Here is a 22,068-nt window from a genome sequence, read left to right on the forward strand (position 1 = left end):
TGCCGCTTCTACCGCGCACACACACACACACACACACACACACACACACACACACACACACACACACACACACACACACACACACACACACGCACACACACACACACACACACACACACACGCACACACACACACACACACACACACGCGCGCGTCTTCTTTGCCCCGCCCTCTTCCTACTTATCTAACTTTTTATTCAACTGCAAAGAATGTGTGTAATATAAACAGTACCTCCGGGGTATATACTGTGTCCTCCTTCCTTTCTCTTTCTCTTCTCTACTCGGACTGCAAGCCAGCAACATGTGCTTTTCTGCTCCTCAATAAAGTTACCTTTTGCACCTTCGATGCACCGCCTCCGACTCCTATCTCTCGGCACTACAGCAACATGATATGCTTCAGTGTGGTGTTTACATTTATTTTCTACATTTATCCATTTTATTATAACTTTTTATACTTATTTCATTTTTCATTTTTAATTGTATCTATGTAATGCATATTGTCTTATGATGTTTATAGTATTAAAATATTTATACTATTTATTTACATTATTGTATGTATTCATTTTCTTAATATGTTTAAAATATTAAAACATATTAAAAAAACTTTTTAAAAGTATATATTTACTTAAAAAAAAAAATTCTAAAATGAGGCAACCATCAGAACGTCAAATGTTCTCAGGATAAATAAAGTATTCTGGTATGTGATTAATCATTTGGTAATTTAAAAACCTATAGTTCAAAATGTCCATCCAAGTTCTTCAAAGTCCGAGCTAATGTTTTTGAATGTCTTTTTTGTCAGTCTAAAATGTCATGATATTATTTTATTTAATATAGAACATAGAAATGCAGATAATATCCACATTTGCAAGGCTTGGCAGTGAAGCAGCTTAGCAGACAACACACTCCTGCAAAAGGTTGTCAGTCTCTACTGCAGTTAAATGTAGCTGCAGGCTTGTAGTGGTTCAGTAGGCAAATGTATTATAATGACCCTTACAAAACAAGCTGAGCTTCTTTATGACTTGTAAATGTCATTGTGACTGGAAACAGTACTGAGCAGAGTGATGGTGTGACAAAGTGTGGGTTGGTGACTGGAAAAAGTTATAGTTATATTTAGGGTTGCTTAACACCCCCCAGTGATGTCACTGAAAGGGTTTCTTAATCTACAGTATACTGCATGATTGTTTTACACTGATGTGTACGTGTGTGTGGGGGGGCTATAAACAGGAAGTGGTTCAAGATATATGAAGCCGAATGTGAGCAAAGCAAAGGCCCAGCACTGCTCGCATGTTAAGACTCCACTTATGCTCGGACAGAGGCTGAATCCATTTGTCTCTGTGCTTTATTGGCCCCTGAAGAATTGTGTCTTTGCAGTTGTCAAATAAAGTTGACAGATATGCATCGGCTCCCACTTGAGCACTGAGAGAGGCTCTCTGTTACTTTCTGTGTCAGTTTCTCTCTCTCAGGGGCCAATAAACTCTGAGACTGAAAGATTTAGCTCCTGTCTGAGCACAAATGGAAGATTTGGAAACAAATATTTTCCACCTGCTTGTCTTAGGTCCTTTAACAAGGCCACCAATTTGTCAAAGGCGACACACACACACACACGCACGCACGCACGCACGCACGCACGCACGCACGCACGCACGCACGCACGCACGCACGCACACATACACACACACACACACACACACACACACACACACACACACACACACACACACACACACACACACACACACACACACTCTGGCTGCATGTCATGCACTACACTGATGACGCTCATGAGGTCTGTTTAAAGAGAAGTGGGGAGAGATATTAGAAATTGACATGTCGGTAGTGGTTGATACTTGCCTCCACACTCTCTTCATCAGATAGTTGCTCGGTTGCCAAGAGGTTTTTGTTGTCATGGCGATAACCAAATTGTGGCCCTCACTGCTAAATTATACTGCAGAGCAAACCCATGCATCACACCATAAACTCACAGCATGTTGTCCAGCAGTGACAATCGCTGGAGGATGAATTCAGAGTGATAGATCATCTTAAAGATAATTTATGGGTTTTGCTCAAATGTAAGACATCAGTCTACCCTTGAACTCCAGAGACTTTTGATAACAACAATGGAGAAACAAAACCCTAATGAAGAAACACATGCAGGCCCTTTCCCAATCACTACCAACAGTCGAAATGTTTAAAATAACTCCCATCCCAACCAATTATTGAGTATTGAGAAACAAACATTATAGCCTAATTGTTGCAATAATGAAATGTCATAGTTTCATTTTAAATAGCTGAACTTTATGCCCCATTTTATTCTTATTATGGCATCATGGACTAAAACAAACGTAGGCTCAATATGGTTAAAAAAATATTCAAAACATATTAGAGGGAATTTGTATCATATCTATCTCTATATTTATCTTTATAAATCTATGTATATATAAACTATTTATTTCTATTGTCTAGAACTACATTTTACTTTAACATAGAATAATTATCTTGTAAGTTATTTTATAACATAGGCATATAGTCAAGGAAAAGTACCTGTAGGCCTACTTGTGTATTTCTTTTGATAATAACCTAAATATAAAATATCTATCGCTATATAATCATTGGGCTTAGTTAATTTTACTTTTACTGAAATAGATATCTAGTAAATACTTGTATAACTGAGGCCAAGTACTTGTGCCTTTATGTTTTTTGTACGTTGTACGTTTTTTGTTAAATAAAGTTTTGGGGATTTAAAAAAGATGCTACAGAAACGCGCCACTTTCGCCAGTTGCCCCCATACTAGTTGTGTGGACTTTCATCATCTGTATCATTTTAAAGTTTCATGGTGAGTTAACTGAATTTAATATATGTATTTTATGTTATAGCGTTGTTAAAACTAGTAAGCATATTTAGGTATAACTTTAAAACAAAAGTAGCCGTGTCAACAACGGACATTCATGATGACGCAGTTTGAAAGCTAGCTAGCTTAATGTTGTACATTAGCTGGTTTTATTATGAATGTATTGTTTTGCTAGATAGAATATCATTAACAAATAAAAACGGGACAACAAGTACGACTCCAGGATAAAGAAATGTTTACTTCAACGTTTAGTATGGACGCAGATATGTTTTTTTTTGTACAGTACATTTCATTTTTTGGGGAAATTTCATATTCATAAAAAGAGATGGACTCAAAATTCTCAAAAAACGAATTGTGTATTTAACAAACAATTAATCTGAAATATGAAACTGTATTTTTATTTTTTCTTTATTTAATGTAATGTTTTATTACTTAATATGTCTACCCCTGATATAACTTCTTGTATAATCAATTATTTTCACATGTGCTTGAAACATTAGCCGGTTAGCTTAGCGATAGCTAGCTTGTTAACTCACCCGGTTGACTTCCGGTTATAGTTGAGAACCATGGTGTATATTTTCTGTTTCAGCAGGTTTAAAGGACAACATGACAGGCGTGGATATTGTTTATGATAAGATCCACTTCGGACACGACCCGAAGTGGAGCGGCCGGCTGGGGCCTGCGGAGGGCGGCGGGCTGCTGCTGTGTGTGGCCTGTGTGGTGGAGATGATCGAAAGTGAAGATATAGCGGTGAGAAATACCATCATAAACGTGTTTTTAACCAGTGGTGGAAGAAGTATAATAATAACTATTCATTAAATGTTTTATTAGAGCGCTTTTTCAAGTGCTCAAAGCCCTTTACATTACATATTACACATTAAGTACTCACCTGTTTTCAGTGGTGGAATGTAGTTCAGTACATTTACACAAGTCAGTTATTAAATTACAATTCTGAAATAGTTATACTTTACCTGAGTATCTTAAAGTTATGCTACATTTTGGGAGTGGTGGAAAGTAACTGAGTTCATTTACTCAAGTACTGTACTTAACTAAAATGTTTTATAGTAGACTATCTGTTGAAGGTACAAAAAAAGTAGAATTATCCAAAATACAACAAAAAGTACGTATATTTTTATATCAAAACTTTGTTTATCTACAAGAGTAACATGCTAATTGATGCAATACTACTATCATATTATCTAATAATGTCATATATATAATATAATAATCAATTACACATGGAGGCTATTTTCTGCAGAATTACTACTTTTACTTTTTATACTTTAAGTACATTTTGCTAACACTTCTGTACTTTTACATAATGAGTGCTTGTACTTTCGGTACTTAAGGTATATTACTACTTGAGTACGTTTTTGAATGTTAGACTTCTACTTGTATCTGAGTATGTTTAGGCTGTAGTATTGCTACCTTTACTTAATTAAAAAGATCTTACTACCTCCTCTGCTTAACTTAACTCTTCTATACCCCCCCTCTCTGTGGTGTGCAGTCTGTGAGGAAGTCTTTTGCCTTGTCTGGGATCAGCGGGGTGCTGAAGTGTTCTCCAGGGGCTCTGAGAGAGCTGCTCAGACAGGACCACCGAGTCTCTGTGCGCTTCACAGCTTCTCTACTGGGTGAGAAACAGTGAAATTAATATGTGAAGGAAGGAATAGCAAGTGCTTGACTTGCATATCCCAGCTGTCCTGTCCGTTTTGCTGCATATAGTACGCTTATAAATCAAGATTCTAAGGCTTTAGTGTCACATGCACGATTACATTACATGTTACTTGTTAGACGCTTTTATCCAAAGCGACTTACATACTCAATACTTTGGGCAATCCCCCACAGGAGCAATTTGGGGTGAAGTGTCTTGCCCAGGGACACAACGACATGCTGACTGCAATGGGGTTTGAACCTGTGCCCCCCTGATCCGAACACCAACGCACTAGACCACTGCGCCACACGCCTCCTCACTTATTAGCTACAGCATAGTTTTTGGCAATGAAAATCTGAAGTACCAGGCTCCACCGATAATGCAACATACTATGCTTTAGACATACAAATAAATACAACAGTTTATTGGTGGAGTAATCTTTTTTTGTTTTATCCTACACTGCTGGGTGTAGAGGTCCTTCATAGATTTATTTTTGTAAGCTGACCCAGAAGTTAGCATCGCCTCAACAAAGTCAATGTGATTTTCTATTAGATTTTGGAATATTGCAGATAATGAGTTCTGTGGCAAAAACACCAAAAATAAAGTAACAATCTACCGTTAGTCTTTAAAGAAACTACATCAAGGTCCCATGACTTCACGTCACCACCACTAAGCTAAAGGCGGCTAATGTTTACCATGATGACGTCTAGTCGTCTCATTTAGACACTTGTTAGACATATAGAAGCTTCAGACATTCACCAGTTGGGTATTTACTGACTTATTTTATGTTATAGAAACAAACTTGAAAATATCTTCAGCATGTGTTAACCACAGAGCGTGTTCCAGCTAACAAAAAACTAATTAAAAAAACATTGACTTTGAGACAACCCACTACATGGTTGGCAGTCATAATGTGGTTATGTGTTTGGAAGTAGAATCAACAGTAAGTGTAACTGAGCATTCTCCATTCGATATTGACCATCTCTAACCAGCACAACTTGTTTTGGACATGTAGTTGTCTTGAGTTTGCTTATAAAAGTTGACTTCCTGTTACTAATTTCCCCTCGGTCAGTCCACAGTTGTGCTGGTGCTGCAGTCATATCACTTCTCCTCCAAAAGGTCAGACAGAGCAATGGAGACAATAGATTTGATCGTGATACCTGAGCTGTAAAACACAGAAATATCCACAATGTTCAACATAATACAGTTAAAAATGGATTCACCTAGATAATAGAGTTGACATGCTGCTTTTCTTTCATGTTAGGCATAATTAAAGTACAGACTTCTGTGGATTATTCTAATGTATTACATTTACTGATGGCATTTACTGGGCAGATTTTTACATTAAGTACTGATTACATTTTGTTCCCGTTAATATAATTGTCGTTCCTTCTCTACAGCTATATTAAATCAAATGTGTGTTATTGCATAGTTGTGTATCTAATTGACAATCTGAAAATCATTGACATTGACATGGATTACATTCAAGTGGACAGCTTTGTTTCTTTGCTCACTGAGCAGAGTATTACACTGCATGATTAGATTATTATGATACAATTCAGGATGATGAGAAGCTTTGAGCGAGCAGCTAACTGCCAAGACTTGGGAACTCAGAGTGCTAAAATGCTAACTCATTTCTGTGTTTAGGACTCATTCCTGCAGTGTGTTGTGTTTAATACTTGTCTGCCAGAGCCAGTACATTATCCTCACTACATTGAACCTTTTATAGGATATGATATTATATAAGGATGGTAGGTAAAAAGCACTGGTGTGTTAGTTTAATACATTCTCTCTCTGCCCCAGCTTTAAGTACACCTCAGTTGGTTTTATAAACCCATTCTCATCAGAGGATATTACAGACTCTTGCTCCTCTCGGTACCAATTTCACTTGGTTATTGCAGCATGAAGTATTACGCCATTTGAGCTCTAATCAAATTAGTGAAATGAGAGGATATATAAGCTCTGACCAATGTGACAACACATTAGAAAAGCCATTATGGTGCTTGAGGCTTTGGTCTGCTGAACTGAGCTTCACCAGGTGCCAATGAGAGGGTAATACAAGATATCCCCTACTTCACATTTTGGGTAGCATTTATTAAATGCCATAAACATTTGATAATTTCTTGCAAACTTTTCTAAATGACATGGCTTTTTCTGCTCTTACATCTTTTGTATAATCTTGCTAAACCTACCCAGGATGCATTAGATGTGACCTTTGTGACAGTACATCATGATCATGATGAAAGTGCAGATGGAAAATAACGTATAGCTAAATCTGGAATAAATCATCTCTTGTTTTTTGGAAAACAATGTATTTTATGCATGTGATTGTTCAGCTTTTGTTTACTTGCTGCGCCTCTGTGAGACTTCTGAACAACAACATGGGTTTGTGAAGTCTACTCTTAAATCTACTCAAACTAGCATGTCATTATTTGTCTCTCCCCAGGTATGCTTCACACCGTGGAGGACCAGGCCACTCTTGAAAAGGTGGATCAAGGTGAAGAGATGCCTCTTAAGGCGCATTTCCACTGCAGCACGTAGCACGGTTTAAGCGTGCCGTGCCAAACCCGGACCGTTTTTTGTTGTGTTTCCACTAGGGGTAGTTCCGGCTAACGGGTACTTTTTCACAGTTTTTCTGGCCCTCCAAAATCGTGGTTCTTTCCGGGCCAACAACCGGGCTGAATATGCTAAACTAGTGAGAGAATCGCTGGCTAGGGGGCTACAACTACAAAACAATGAACATATTTGACCGTGATTTAATTGTAATACACGTTTCAAAATGATGCCGAAGTAACAACATACTGATACCGGTTAGTAAAAACCATGAATTAATGCTTTGACAAGTCTGCAGACAGACGGCAGAGAAAAACCTTTTAAAATGCGTGTTTTCTAAATGGAGATCAGCTAAGCTAACGTTGTATATGCTCCGACCGTCCACACTCACAACAACGGCCTACAGACATAAATAAAGCAGCGACTGTATTCACCATGACACAGGCAGTCTGTGGTTTGTACTTGTTTAACTTTTGTCTAGTTTCTGAACAGATATGAAGAGCTGTGAGCTCTGAGTGCTAACAGCTAACGGCTGATGTTTTGTGGTTCTCATTGAAGATGACGTCACGGCTCCGCCTACACTGCGTTACTATAGTTACTGCCTCAGCTACTAAACTGTAATGGAAACGCAGCATAAAGTGAGCCTGGCCTACCAAGGCCTAACTATACCGTACTAAGCCGTGCGAGGCCCTGCAGTGGAAATGCGCCATTAGTGGTTTGAATATTAAATGTGTGTGCCCCCATACGCCAGTGGTGGTAGTAACTATGTACATGTACTGTATTTAAAGAGGCCCTGTCATGCCTTTTGGGGTTTTCCCTTTCCTGTAGTGTGTTATATAGGTTGTTGTGCATGTACATTGTTTGCAAAGGCTAAAATCCAGAGTCAACATTGAAGTGGTGTGCAATTAAATCAATCAATCATTATAGGTATACTAGTGATTATAATAGTTATATAATATATAAATATGAAAGTGGCCATTCTACCGAATCAGTACTTTTACTTTTAGTACTTCAAAGATGTTTTGAATGCAGAACTTTTACTTGTAATAGAGTATTTCTGCACTGTGGTTTTGCTACGTTTTACATAGGTAAAAATATCGTAGTACTTCTTCCACCACTGCATATACCCTGTTCACATTACCCCTACATAGAGACACATACTTTTTCTGTAGATGATATAATGCAGACAGTGTGAGACTGCACACACATATAAAGACACACAGGCTATGAGTCACTCTTCATCAAAGACTCTTACACAAGAACTCTCTTTGGGACTGTTAATGGTCACTGCTGGTTACTAAGGTGATCTTACATCAACCCCACATGTTTCTAAATTTAACATTTGTGAGGGCTTTGGCCTTCATTCTCTCATATTTGTTCACTGCTACACTCTGCAGTAACTTTTCTCTTTGTATTTAACGATTAGCTTAGCGGATTCTGCCTTAATGTCGGCCTCTCGTTGAACTTGTTTTTAAAGTCGGATTTGTCTCACTTGCAGCTAAGTCTGTACAAATGCAAAGACTGTTTTTGCGAAGTGCAAATGAGAGAATGATTTTATGGTAGCTGTCTACTATTACAGCTAAATGCTCCCTAAGGTAATTCCAGAGTGCTTAGTGCTTAGTGCTGTGTGTGTGTGTGTGTGTGTGTGTGTGTGTGTGTGTGTGTGTGTGTGTGTGTGTGTGTGTGTGTGTGTGTGTGTGTGTGTGTGTGTGTGTGTGTGTGTGTGTGTGTGTGTGTGTGTGTGTGTGTGTGTGTGTGTGTGTGTGTGTGTGTGTGTGTGTGTGTGTGTGTGTGTGTGTGTGTGTGTGTGTGTGTGTGTGTGTGTGTGTGTGTGTGTGTGTGTGTGTGTGTGTGTGTGTGTGTGAAAGAAGGGGAAAGATGTGTCGAAGCCAGCATAATAGGACTAGAGCTAAACCTTATATTTAAGGTTATGACAACAGAACAATTTTGATGGCATTTGCTTAAAACCGAACTAATCCCATAATCCCTAAGGGCATGTGTACACATAGCGCCACACACACACACACACACACACACACACACACACTCTCTCTCTTACTGGAGCTCTTTGAAATGCAATTGAATACCTCTGCATTATAGCAACAATAATAATAGCAATAATAATTGGGAGGGGGGGCGCAGCTGTTCTTATGTTCTCTGAGGGGAGGCTCACCTTCCCACACTTTGAAAACCCCTGCTCTAAAGTATACACTGACTTGCGCTCAGCAAATAAACACTGGGTGCAAAGCTTTTTCTTCAGGCGGTATGCGCTCTTTTCTCACTAAAAAAGATGCTAACGCTTGGAAAAAGGCGCTATGTGGACAGGCCTTAATGAGCGCGACACACATCACCACAGTTTATCACAAAACAAATTATTAAAAAACATAACTCATTTTTGGTTAACAAATACCTTTAACTGTTAGTTGCTACTGCGGTTTTTGATTTTTCTTACATTTGCAGCGTTTTTCCTGGAAAAGTGGGAAATTTTACTGAACGGTGATGTTTATTTAATGAATGCTTCCCTGTTGTGTTTGATACTCGTCGTGTCGGTATTAATGCATATGTTTTTGTGTGTGTTTGTCAGTGCTGGTTCAGCTGCTGTTGGAGCTCCAGAGCGAGCTGTCATACCGTTTTGTTTTGGAGGAAATACACAAACAGGTGAGGCAAACACATTTAGAGAAACACGCCCGCTCATCTCCACATGCAGCTGCAGAACACGCATCAACAGCTTAAAATATTTACCAGCGCGTGTGAAATCGAACAAGCTTCCTGGGGTTGTTTAGTAAACAGATAGCGTGCTCCTCTCCCTCTTGCTGATGTTTTGTCACCCCTGGGAAAGGCAGTTGTGCAAAAGCCTCATTCAGCAGCCGAAGCCTCAGCTGGAAAATAATAAAGCTGTGTGTACTGTTGATGACAGGAAGATATAACAGGAGGGAGAGGTGCAGACAGTTCCCATGTATGCTGCTTGAATAGAGCCTGATTAAAACATTTTCAAGAGCATTTATTTAGGGACCCTCTTGAATGTTGTCACGAATACTGGAAATTTGAGCTGAGAATATGTCTTTCTGTGTTCTGAAAATAATAAATGACAGGAATATTTCTCAGATTACCATCAAAAAGGATTAGGAGCATAGGTGGAAAGGTGAATGGAGAAGTACTTTTTTCCAGGCCAACCCGGAAGTTAGCATGGCAAAGGCTCACATGACCAAAAGTAATGGAGTAAAAAGCTAAGGTTTGGCTATAAAGGAACTACATCAAGGTCACATGACTTCATGTCACCACCGCTAAGCTAAAGGTGTTAGCCTGTTAAGTGGTGTCATTTAGACACTTGTTGGCAACCACCATTTTTAAGACATGTAAATGCTTCAGACATTCACCAGTGGGGTATTTACTGACATATCTAATGTCGTAGAACAACATGTGAAAGTCTCCTTAGCTTGAGTTAACCACAGACCTTATTTCAGGCCTGTAACCAAAAACATTTAACATTTCATTGACTTCAATAGTAGTGAACCCAAAAGAGCTAAAATGCGTAGAGTAGTCCTAACTAAATAACCGAGTTAGGACTACTCGATTGGTGTGTTCAAGTACTTGCTTCCACGTCTGGCCGAAAAGCGTAGATTTAAATAATCCTACACAATGTCATAGACTGTCTCTGTGTAGCGTATCTGCTTGTTCATCTTGTGCCTTATACCTACAGTATACTGTATTCTCTGAAGCTTTACATTGTTGTATATCAAGTCTTTTTATGTTGTGCTCTACTTGCCCAGCTGAATGACCAGCTCAATATGAAGAGTTTCCTGCCCACCTTCACCTTTTTGGGGAACCTGGTGGAAGCAGTCCCCAACGTGGCCCAGAGTCTGGTGACCCAGTATGGTGAGGCACATTTCACAGTTGTATTGTGACAGCTATAATAAGTGTATAATAATTATTTTGGTCATGATGTCCTTATTGTGACATGTGATAACAGTGTGAGAAGTTTCCAGCATTCCACACTGACATTTTAAACGTTATGAATCAGGCTACTCATAGTTCCTTTTTGCCATACTTTGCATTGGGACAAACTTAAGGTTTACACTCAAAAAAGCACAAGTTAGTACGCCGTACGCAAATGAAGACACAGCAGCAGTTTTTCACGAAAACATAAATAACAACAAAGTGATCAGCGATTAGTTACAGAGCCTAAAAGACAAAAACAAGGCATATTGTCAGCCAATCATATCATTTTGCCTTGTTAAGTTTATAGATACTGGACACAACAGTGATGTCATTACTGAGAGATTGACATTTAGAGAGTTGCATATTGTTTTGGGGAAGAACAGAGACTGCAAAAAGGGAGGAATTATTTGGTTTTGTTTGAAAAATAACTAAGTTTGGATAAGGTGAGATCCCATCTTAAAGGTGGGGTAGGTAATTCACTTCAGAAACACTTTTTGTTATATTCCATGGAATGCTCTCAACATCCCGATAGCAATGAATATATTAAATGCTTTGACAATAAATACATTAAAAAAAGTCATCTGTGGAAGCCGTGGCGCTGTAAAAAGCACGACCAATCATCTGAGCCGGCCCGGCTAAAGTAACTGGATGGCCTACCTGCCTGTCAGCCTTCCATCTCGTGCACAAACTTATCTCGTGCCCTCATTGGTCATGTGCGCGTTCGTGTGTGTTGGAGGAGGGGCTCTGTAAGGAAGTCTGAAGGAAGGGGCAGATTTTTTTCGGCTGCGTACTTTCAAATTCTAGCGCACTCAAGCTGGTTTCTCCATTCTTACCTACCCTAACCCTTTAACTGTTCCATCAATAAAAAATCGGATCTAAACATTATGCGTCATTCACCTGTAGCGCTGAGATCCAGAAATATCAGAATTCACTTTGAATGCAAGAGAAGGATATGGGACCATATTTAATTTTCAGCATCCCTTGTTCTGTGTGCACAGGGAAAACCGAAATTCAATCACCGCTGCCGATTTTGCCCTTTTCTATCACATCGCTAATGCAAAGAAATGTTTGCTCTGTGTCAACCTTTGGAACGTTCTTCCCCTTGCTCTACTCTGCTCCACTCTTTCTACTCTTGAGAAATTGGAAAAAAAACGGTACTTTTCATATCCTTTCCCCTTCACTCTCTCAATTTAATCTCACTAGCTGCAATGACCTTTTCAATTACGCTCCGGCTGCAGAGAGATACTTTAAATTCTATCTGCATTGCCAATGCCACTCCAGCTGAAAAACCCACACAAGTTACAATAACATGCACCCTTTCCCCTGAAATTGCCAATATATATTTATATCTTCATATCTATGTACAATACTGCAGGGCAGAAAGTCAGAACACCTCCCACACACAACTGCCCCCATTTGATCTCTGCTACAACCACCTGTATGATGTCGGCCCGCTTAATGAACCGTGACTGCTGTCTATTTTTAACCATTGTCTTTATTAATTTTCTACATTGAGAGACACACAAAAAACATCAACACTTAAATAACAATATAAAACATGGATGACAACAACGCTTAGATAAATAATTAAATTATGAAGACTGACATGACATCATTAAAATACAAGTAAATACAGTCAAGACAAGATCTTGCATAAAAGGCTCTTTAATTCTTCTTTTTTAAACAGTTAATTTAATACATAGAAAGACACAAGAAAACAACAACACACAAATAACAACACCACAATTATTTTAAAATATATAATTAAATGCAGAAGGCAACGTCTGACATTAAATTACTTAAATCAAAGTAAATACATTTAAAAAAAATTATAATAATGAATAAATAATATACAAAATTATAATACAGTCTATACATAAATAACAAAAAAATATATATAATCAATAAATATAAAAAATAAACGTATATATATATTAGTGCTGTCAGTCCCTGTTCTAAATGTACCTTAGAGGAATATTTTTCAAGTTTTTAATACTCTTATCAACATATGAGTGGACAAATATGCTTTATGCAAATGTTTGTTTATTATCATTTGAACAATGACAAATATTCTCCTGAATATTCTCAATACAACAACCTGGAACCTCTCTCTCTCTCTCTTACACTCTCTCCCGACCCTGTGTACGTCTTTGCACTGAGACAGTTGCTCAGACAGACAAGCCTGTTTACAGTTGTCGGCGAAATGCCGCTCCTCTGTCTTCATAACAGTCAAAGCATGAGACTGAAGTTCCCACCGTGGGTCAAAATAATGCGCTGTGATGTGCAGTCGACACGTTGGATGCGATCCGAATTATCTCACGCAGTCCCTTGTCTTCCACAATGTTAATTGTCCTGCAAGCTGTAGCCACCCATTTAGCTATCGCTGTTGAAAGCTTGCTGCTCGTAGACGCCGTGTCCAGGCGTCTCCCCTAAGCCCTGAGCCTGTTTTTCAGGTCTCAGGCTCGAAAATGACATTCCCAGAACAAATGACCATATCTTCCCTTCTAAAAGGGTTAAATTAATAATCTTTTTTCTCAAAGTAATGATAAACCTGTGAGTTGGATGTAGAAAAGTCAGAATCAATATAGATGTTTTTTATTTTAAAGAAAATTCAGATTTTACATAGTAAAAAACTGTAAATTATAGTGTCTGTCCAAAAATTCTTTTTTACTTATAGTGAAAACTACCCTTGAATAATGGGTTAGTAGACTAAAAGCTTTAGGAATCCAAAGTACAACATATAATAAGTACCCTGTATCAAGATTGATGCAAAACAAGTGACATTTTACCTTTTTAGAGAGATTTAGCAAAAAGAAACCACTTCTGGGGTGATTTGGGTGGATTTTCCATATCTCTGTCTTCCCTTGCTCGATTTTGATGGTTGACACCTCTTTCTGACCGTTAGAGCCAATAGAATCGAAGGTGGGGTCCCCCACACACACACGTTGTGAAGAGAAATGGTGGGGGCTTCGCGCATGTAATTTTTCATCAGAGTGAACCTATCTCTAGCTTTGACATCTGGAAACGGAAAAGCAGTTTTAATGCTTATGGATTATCAGAAATCATTTCAAAGGGACACAGACACATTAGATGAACCTATGGATTAACTTCAGCAGCGTTTTTATCATTTTAATGCCATTGAAGACCACTTTGGAGAGACTACAGAGCCAAGGTAAAAATGTTAGCATTTTTAGCTACCTAGCGTCACCTGTTTTGATGTCCGTTTATGCTTATAACGTCGCCATTTCGTATAATTCAGTGATAATGTGGGTGTCCATCGATTCTGTGTCACCTCACGATGTGAAATGATCTCATGGATGTAGAGAAGAGATAAATAATAAGGTTTTGTGAGTGATTTTCGGTGCAGGAAGGTGTTAGCATTTTTCGCTCGTTGCTAATTCAGAGGCTCAGTGTTAGCATTGTGGGTTTTATTTTGAAAAAAAAAAAAAAATGATCAGTTAGATGAGTTTCTTCCCGTTACATGGATATAAAACATTCATAGTTTATTAAATGAACATGCCCTCAGACACTGTTTCCTGCAAGATGTTGCAGCAGTGCCCCGGTACCGGGGTCTCTCGGGCTTAACAGGTTAAAACACCTTTTTTTGTATCCATATCTCTCACTAGAATCTCCCACCATCCAACTAACAACAACAACAACAACAACGTCAAGCCTTTGGGCTCTGAAACTACGGGGCGGGCCGAGTGCAAATACACATGCGCTAATCGCACGTTAAAATAATTCGTGGCGTTAAGAGAAATTTGCGTTAACGCGTTAATAACGTGCCCTAATATATATATATATAAATATAAAAGATCATTAAATATTTAATAAAAATGAAAACAAAAAATAAAGGTTACCTTTTCTCTGTTTAATGCTTCAGAAATGTCCTAATTTTCCATAAAATGCATAAAAGGCTCATTACCGCGACTCCACTCTGTTTAGTAGGCACCCTTAATTAACTTCAAAAGTGTGTTTAAGTGTGTTCGTGCCTGAATGCCTGTTTTTAGAGTTTGAATTTGAGCAAAATAAGCAGCATAGTTTTCTTTGACTATGCTACCTGTGTACACCTTCATGTATTTTCATGAGCTCAACCAGCTTCCCTGAGCTGCTGCCAGAGGTAGCGGAGAGTTGTGTCGATGCTGATGCAAGATGTGGGCTGCCACTATTGACTGTGTGTGTGTGTCTGCGGCCTGTCACTCAACACGTCTCTGTGGTGCTGTTTGGACTAATGACAACAGCGCGGCAACGACAACACGAAGCCCAGAGCACCCAAACACCTCCTCTCTCCCTCTGACTCGCTGTCTGTATATCTAACGGATTAACCCCTCTGTTTTTCTCACCCTTTCACTTTCCTCAGCCTGAATCTCGTATTCTCTCTCTTCCCCTCCTCCCTCACTCCCTTAGGTCCTAACTGAGATTGGATACAGACAAATTGAGTGAGCAGGGAAGGAAGATGAAGCATTAATGGGATAAGGAAAGAGGAAGGCAGACAGATAACAAGGAAGATAAGGGAGGGAATAGCACACGCTTCAGTGTTTCTGACAGGTTAAGTCATTAGGGACATAATATCTCTGATAACAGTACACACTAATGCATCATTTTGGCAGATCAGACTGCACTTCTAGCTCTATTACTGTGCCGGCATCTGAAAGAGGGAAAGGCATGAATACCAAAATGATTTGGGCAGGAGGGGGATTTATAGGGCTGGGTGCAAAACAACAGTGAAATACTGTAGATCCCACTGAGTGATGGAAGAAGTACTCAGATCTATAAGTAAAAGTAGCAATACTAAATTGTTAAAGATTCTTTGTCCTGCATCCAAAATCTCACAAAAGTTTCCCCTTCATTGTAGTGTGTTATATTGGTCTTAGTGCATGTAAACAATCTGCAAAGGCTAAAATACCTGTGTTTCTATGCTACACACTCCGCCCCCCCCCCTGCCTGAAACACCTCCATTGGATTCCTTTGTTTACGTCCGTAACATTGTGACATTTTCATGTTACACTCGCGCTTCTGCATCTGATAGGCTAATTAACCTTATTATTTGTATATGTGTCTTCGTGTCTGTATATCATAAAATATGTTAAAAAAACAACTCTTGCCTTTTACCACCCTTGCTGTAAATTGGGCTCTTTCCTTTACAACCTCTGCTTGTGGAGGTCTTATCTCCCTCCTCCTTCTCCCCCTCCGCTCTCCCTCCACTCTTCATGCCTGGCTCTCATCTCGGCCGCCTCGTATATTTTGGTTTAATCAAACATGTCTGGGAGCTTCTCCTGTCTCACGTGGGTTTTGATCTGCTTCACAGAGCGGCTGGGCTCCAGCTTCTATTTTCTTTCATACTCCACCTCCAGCGCTGCCCTGTACTTAAAACATTGTTTATTTTGGTTCTCAAAGACACTCTCTTAATCTTTTTTCCTCTCTAGCCACTTCTGTCTCTGTCTCTCTGTGCCTGACCTTCCATCTGTTTGTTTTTTTCCTAGCATGTGCACCCAAATAAATCAAGTATTTATTATTGCTGTCATTTAAAGGCTCAAGGTTATCTTTGCATTAAAAGATCTGGGTTATTGTTCCCCCACTTTGCCAGCATATTTGTCCTTGTATACAATGCAGTGTTACGCTGTAGGCATACACCTTGACTTTAGCTACTATTTGTAAATCTTTTTGACTTGATCTCTTGGTTGTTGATGTGGTCATGGAACATTTTTACTTTCTTCTACTGAGCTATTTAAGATGAACGGTGTCCCTGCTGTTTTTTTTTTATTATTATTTTGTTCTTTCTATTTTCATTAATCAATTTTAGGCAGTGCCGGCTCCAGAGTATTTGTGTTGGGTAATTTATGGTAGGGCTAACCCATACAGTGGTGGGGCTCAAGTCAGTATTTGCAATATAATTACATACACGCTATATCGCCCCCCCTTGACAGTGAAACGCCACGCGTGAGGTTTAGATTATTTCCTTGTCTCAATCCAAATTGAACTGTATGAAATAAAAAGGCACATTTGTCTTGTAGTAAATAAAAAGTGCGACCTGGAGACAATCCTGGAATTTCCCCACAGGTGAAAAAGTTGACGTGCTGAAAACCCAACCCCTGCAGGGGGGTCTGAGAGGATTGTCCCCCAGGAGATTTTTTGAAATACTAACATAAAATACACATTCTGGTACTCTTGAGAAGAAAAAAAATACATCTATCACGACATATTTAAAAAAATGAAAGCCTTTTTTGTTACTTTGTTCTGAAAGCTGAACCTGCTGCTCCTCACAGAGAGAAGAGGGAAGAGGCTGTGTGAATTACTTTACATTGTGGATAAGGGTGGATAGCCCACATTGTTCTGTGTGTCAAAATGAAAGACAGCCCACACACCTATCAATCATCAAACCGTGGGGTCTTATTTCATTACGTGTTGATTTCTATCAACACGTAATGTTGTATCCATGGATATATAAAGAGTAGTTCTACCGCAAAAGTATTCTCCGTCGGGACTTCCTGCAACAACACCACGCCGTTATCGTGATTCTGATTGGCCAGAAGACATTAGCAAAGATGTTTTATTGAGAAGACGATCACTACGTGACGAAAGTTTTCAAAACCGTTTCTAGTGTTCGGTATTTCCAGACAAGTGGCTACTGAAATCAATCTTACTAACTGCTGTCTGCAATTTACTCGGCGCGAGTTGGAGGACTTGTTTTTGCTTACTTTAACATGATTTTTCATGGTGGGGCTAAGGCGGGGCTACACAATCTCTTGGTATGGCTGTAGCCTACCCCAGCCATACCCTGGATACACTGATTTTAGGATGCACACTTAGTTTTATATATTGTTGACTTTATTGCAGTTCTTTTTAATGTATTAATTTAATCATTTATTTATATGAATGCATACAAATAATGAAAAATATATAAAAGGCAAGGCAAGGCAAGATTATTTATATAGCACCTTTCAACACAAGGCAATTCAAAGTGCTTTACAAAAATGAAAGACATTAAGAAAATGGCATTTAAAATCAGTCATTAAAAAGCAAAGATAATCAAATAAACATTAAAAGAAAAAATACATGGATAAAAGTTACAGTGCAGTTTAAGATGTGAATAGTTCAATTAAAAGCAGCGACAAAAAGAAAAGTCTTCAGCCTGGATTTAAAAGTAGTAAGAGTTGCAGCGGATCTGCAGGTTTCTGGGAGTTTGTTCCAGATATTTGGAGCATAATAACTGAACGCTGCTTTACCATGTTTAGTTCTGACTCTGGGGACAGAAAGCTGACCAGTCCCTGAAGACCTGAGAGATCTGGATGGTTCATAATTTAGCAGTAGGTCAGACATGTATTTTGGGCCTAAACCATTCAATGCTTTATAAACCAGCAACAATATTTTGAAATCAATTCTTTGACACACAGGAAGCCAGTGTAAAGACTTCAGAACAGGAGTGATGTGATCCACTTTCTTAGTGTTAGTGTAATAAAAGTACTATATAATTAGTTTTGCCAGTAGTAGTATTTCAGATGGTCTTTTCCAATAAATGGGCTGTCTATCAAGTAGAAAGGTGCTAATATTTTTGAAATTGGTGCTAAATGACTAGAGAAGAATTGCTTTTTACAGCAACCAGAATGCAATAGGCTTTTCACACTTTATATTATTCAAAAAATATGTTATACCTTGACCACTCTATTGCTCTCTGTCCATGTATTACTTTATCTTTCTCTTGTTTCCCTTCTTTTTTGTGACTCTTTAGTCAGGGTGTCCGCGGGGTCTTAAAAAGTATTAAAAGTTGATAAATCAATTTAGTGAAAATTAAGGCTATTAAAAAATATTAAACTGCATTTCCCAAGGTATTACATGTTGTAGCTTGTTTTCAATAAGTATATAAATTGTCCAAAGAGGTTGTATTCTACAGTTTGCCTGAATGTAATCATTGCGTAGGTGTGTAGTGTGATTCTGTGTAGTTTATTTATGGCATCCCGTTGGATTTGACGTCATCTGAACAGGACATCGCACGCTCACTGCTTGATAGCACGCGGAGGTCCGTTTACGCCGGTTGTTAAACAACATCGTTATGGGGAAATGCAAGTCTGCGTCCAAATGGTTGGAAGATAAGGAGGAAGGACAATCAATACTGTATATAGTAAATGTGAGGTAAAGTGTGTCGCCAAGGTAACCGGTTAGAACTCCAAAGTGGCGATGAGGTCTTAAAATGTATGGAAAGGGTCTTAAAAAAGGTATTAAATTTCACTTCAGGATTCCTGCATATACCCTGTAAGTGAATGTCTCTCCCTCCCCACATCTGTCTAATACTCTCACCCACTAGCTTTGTCTTTCCCCTTTCTTGCCACTCTGAATCTCACTCTGTCAGAGAGCCAGCCCATGAGTTTCTGGCTCCTGTCTGCTGTGCTCAATGTAGAGACTCCTACCCTACCCCTAAGAATTGTGTCAATCTGCTTTTCTCGCTCTCTCTGCCGAGCATTTTACTGTGTATTTCTTTCAATAGCCCATTTTCAATCCTCTCCTCCACATGGCAACTTCCCTTCCAATGCGGACTCATTGGAAGGGATGTTGCAATGATATGTAAGATATGTTTTCGGTATGGGTTGCATCGACCCAATTTCCCCTCATGATTACGTTTTATCCTCTTCCTTTAGATTCAAGATTTCAAGATTCAAAGGTTTTATTGTCATATGCACAAAGCTACAGTGTAGAAATGGCAATGCAATTATTCTGACCTGAGCTCCTCCAACAATGCAACATATATAATAAAATACAAAATAAAAAGTAGTGCAAAAAGTCTATATACATGTCAATAGAATATGATATATACAAGAACAGAATATGAAATGAAATAATGTAAATTAAGACTAAATTAAATATGGTTTATTGCGGTGATAACTATTTATATAAATAATTAGATTGCAAGATGACAACAGGAATGTTTATTGGGGCACTTAGCAGAGCTCAGGTGTTTAGCAGTCTTATGGCCTGTGGGATAAAACTGTCCCTGAGTCTGGTGGTTTTTATTCTGCTTCTGTTTGTTTGCTGATCTGTCTCCTATCTCCCTCCCTCAGTTCCCCTTCTGGAGCAGCTCTGCTCAGCCTTGCTTTACCCTGATGAAGCGCTGAAGGCTTCGGTCCTGCATGTGTGGCTCAAACTGTTTGGGACAGCGGGGGGGTCGGCAGCCCAATCCCTGCCCCCCGCCATCAGGGACAGAGTGTGTGTCCTGTTGCTGCAGACACTGGCCAACGCCGGATCCAACCGACTCATCAACAACTGTGTTGGTGAGAAAAAAAACACGTCACTTTTTTTGCTATCCTGAGCAAAGTCAGGGTTAATTCTTTATGAATATATTCTTCTTGAACTCCCTTCATGACTACAAGTGTTTGAAGAGCGAGCTTTGTGACTTTTTTCCCCCCTTGTTTTGGTGTAAAAGTATACTTGAGAGCATCATTAGTGGCCTGGATGAAACACGCCTGGCCTCATTTAGATTTATAAAGCACTAGAAAGACTAAGTGAAATTGAAATGCTCTCTTCTCAAGGTTTGAAGTTGGTAAGATCACTACAGCATGCATGGCTTAAAAAATACAATTATCGAGCCAAGGTAAGGGGACGATGTTATTAAAACTGGAAGAAAATGTGAGCTAAGCACAACAGCAACTAGTTTAGTGACAACGTAAGGAACTGGCTTCTATTGAGTTTGTTGTCACAGTGTTTCCCACAGATCTGAAATATACCTGTGGTGGTTGCCGATCTACTGCTTAGAGATGTCTCACCCCTGAGCCAATCATGGACAATGTGTTGGAGCGCTAGCCAATAGGAGTGCGAGTGTTAGATAGTGATATGTTATGGAAGTTTTTAGAAAAATATCACTCGTCACCGGCTTGAGCTTCAATATCAGGATCCATGTATTTATTATCTTCTCAAGAATGGAAGTAGTCAAAACAAAAAAAGAGAATTTGTTGGAATTTTTCTACAAATCTCAAAATTCTGACTTTTTCACAAAATGATGACCTTTTCTCAAAAATCTAAAAAATCTGACTTTTTCTCAAAAATCTGACTTTCTCTCAAAAATCTATTTTTTTTGACTTTTTCTCAAAAATCGAAATCTTCTCAAATTTCAATAATTTTCTCAAAAATCTCAAAATTCGGACTTTTTCTCAATACTTAAAAATGTTAATAATCCCTCGTCACCAGCTTGAGCTTCAATCTCAGGATCCATGTATTTGTGATCCTCTCCAGAATGGAAGTAGTCATCACATACAGAGCATCAACTAGTTCCTGAACAGTGTCCTTCACATGCTGATATCCAAGAGAGGGAGTTACACAGTCACAAGATGGAGGAATAGAAAGCAGTATTCAATGTTTACTTCAGATTAGCTCCACGTCAGAAATGATCATGCTTGTCATATGTCTATCTCCATAGAGGCTGAATCATCATGTTAATCACATAGCTATCATATGCCTAAAACAGTCCTGATGCTCTTCTAGGTAATCATACATCCTGTCATGTACACAGCTACAGTTGGGATACCTTTGTTAGCATGTGGACTCTGATATTGGAAGAGTACATTCAGGATTTTCCCAACAGAAGTAAACAAAGGAGTCCAATGGAGGCGTTCCAGGCAGGGGGGAGTGTGTGGGAGAGTGGAGAGAGTGGGAGTGTTGCTGTCTTATAGGAATTCTGAGTTATAATGATAATAACCTCGCCAGCGTTAGAGGCCGATGAAAACTAGGGGTGCAACAACTAATCGATTCAGTCGTCGATTCGTTGGTGACGTCACGTGTGTTTTACGTGCCGTTAAGCTCCGAACATTATCGGTCTTTTTATCGGTACTGGAGACATTTAAAACATATATGTCATATGTTATTGCTACATAAACATTATATCGCAGTCTTAGTGTCACCAACTCGTTTCTAATATGCAAAAAGACTAAAAAAATTAGTCTATGATGTATTTTCGATCTGTCCAATCCAGACGAGAGATCTCTCTCCCCCGTCTGTGTGCGAGGGGGCGGGGCCGTTTACACACACGCGGCTGCTACATGCATGCAACACACACACACACACACACACACACACACACACACACACACACG

At 39.0% G+C, this 22,068-nt stretch overlaps 1 protein-coding gene across 1 annotated transcript in view; it reads left to right on the plus strand.

The window, feature by feature from the left end:
• Nucleotides 1–2,767: 2,767 nt before the first annotated feature.
• LOC117493072 (meiosis inhibitor protein 1-like) overlaps nt 2,768–22,068 on the plus strand; it is a 125,154-nt gene continuing 105,853 nt past the window's right edge. The window contains 7 exon segments of the mRNA XM_034143462.1: nt 2,768–2,832; nt 3,437–3,597; nt 4,355–4,478; nt 6,945–6,995; nt 9,636–9,709; nt 10,822–10,927; nt 20,044–20,253. Coding sequence (XP_033999353.1) covers nt 3,454–3,597; nt 4,355–4,478; nt 6,945–6,995; nt 9,636–9,709; nt 10,822–10,927; nt 20,044–20,253 — 709 coding nt within the window. The 5' untranslated portion in view covers nt 2,768–2,832; nt 3,437–3,453.

Source organism: Trematomus bernacchii, unplaced genomic scaffold (assembly GCF_902827165.1).
Source record: "Trematomus bernacchii unplaced genomic scaffold, fTreBer1.1, whole genome shotgun sequence".
In the NCBI taxonomy this organism is placed as follows: domain Eukaryota; kingdom Metazoa; phylum Chordata; class Actinopteri; order Perciformes; family Nototheniidae; genus Trematomus; species Trematomus bernacchii.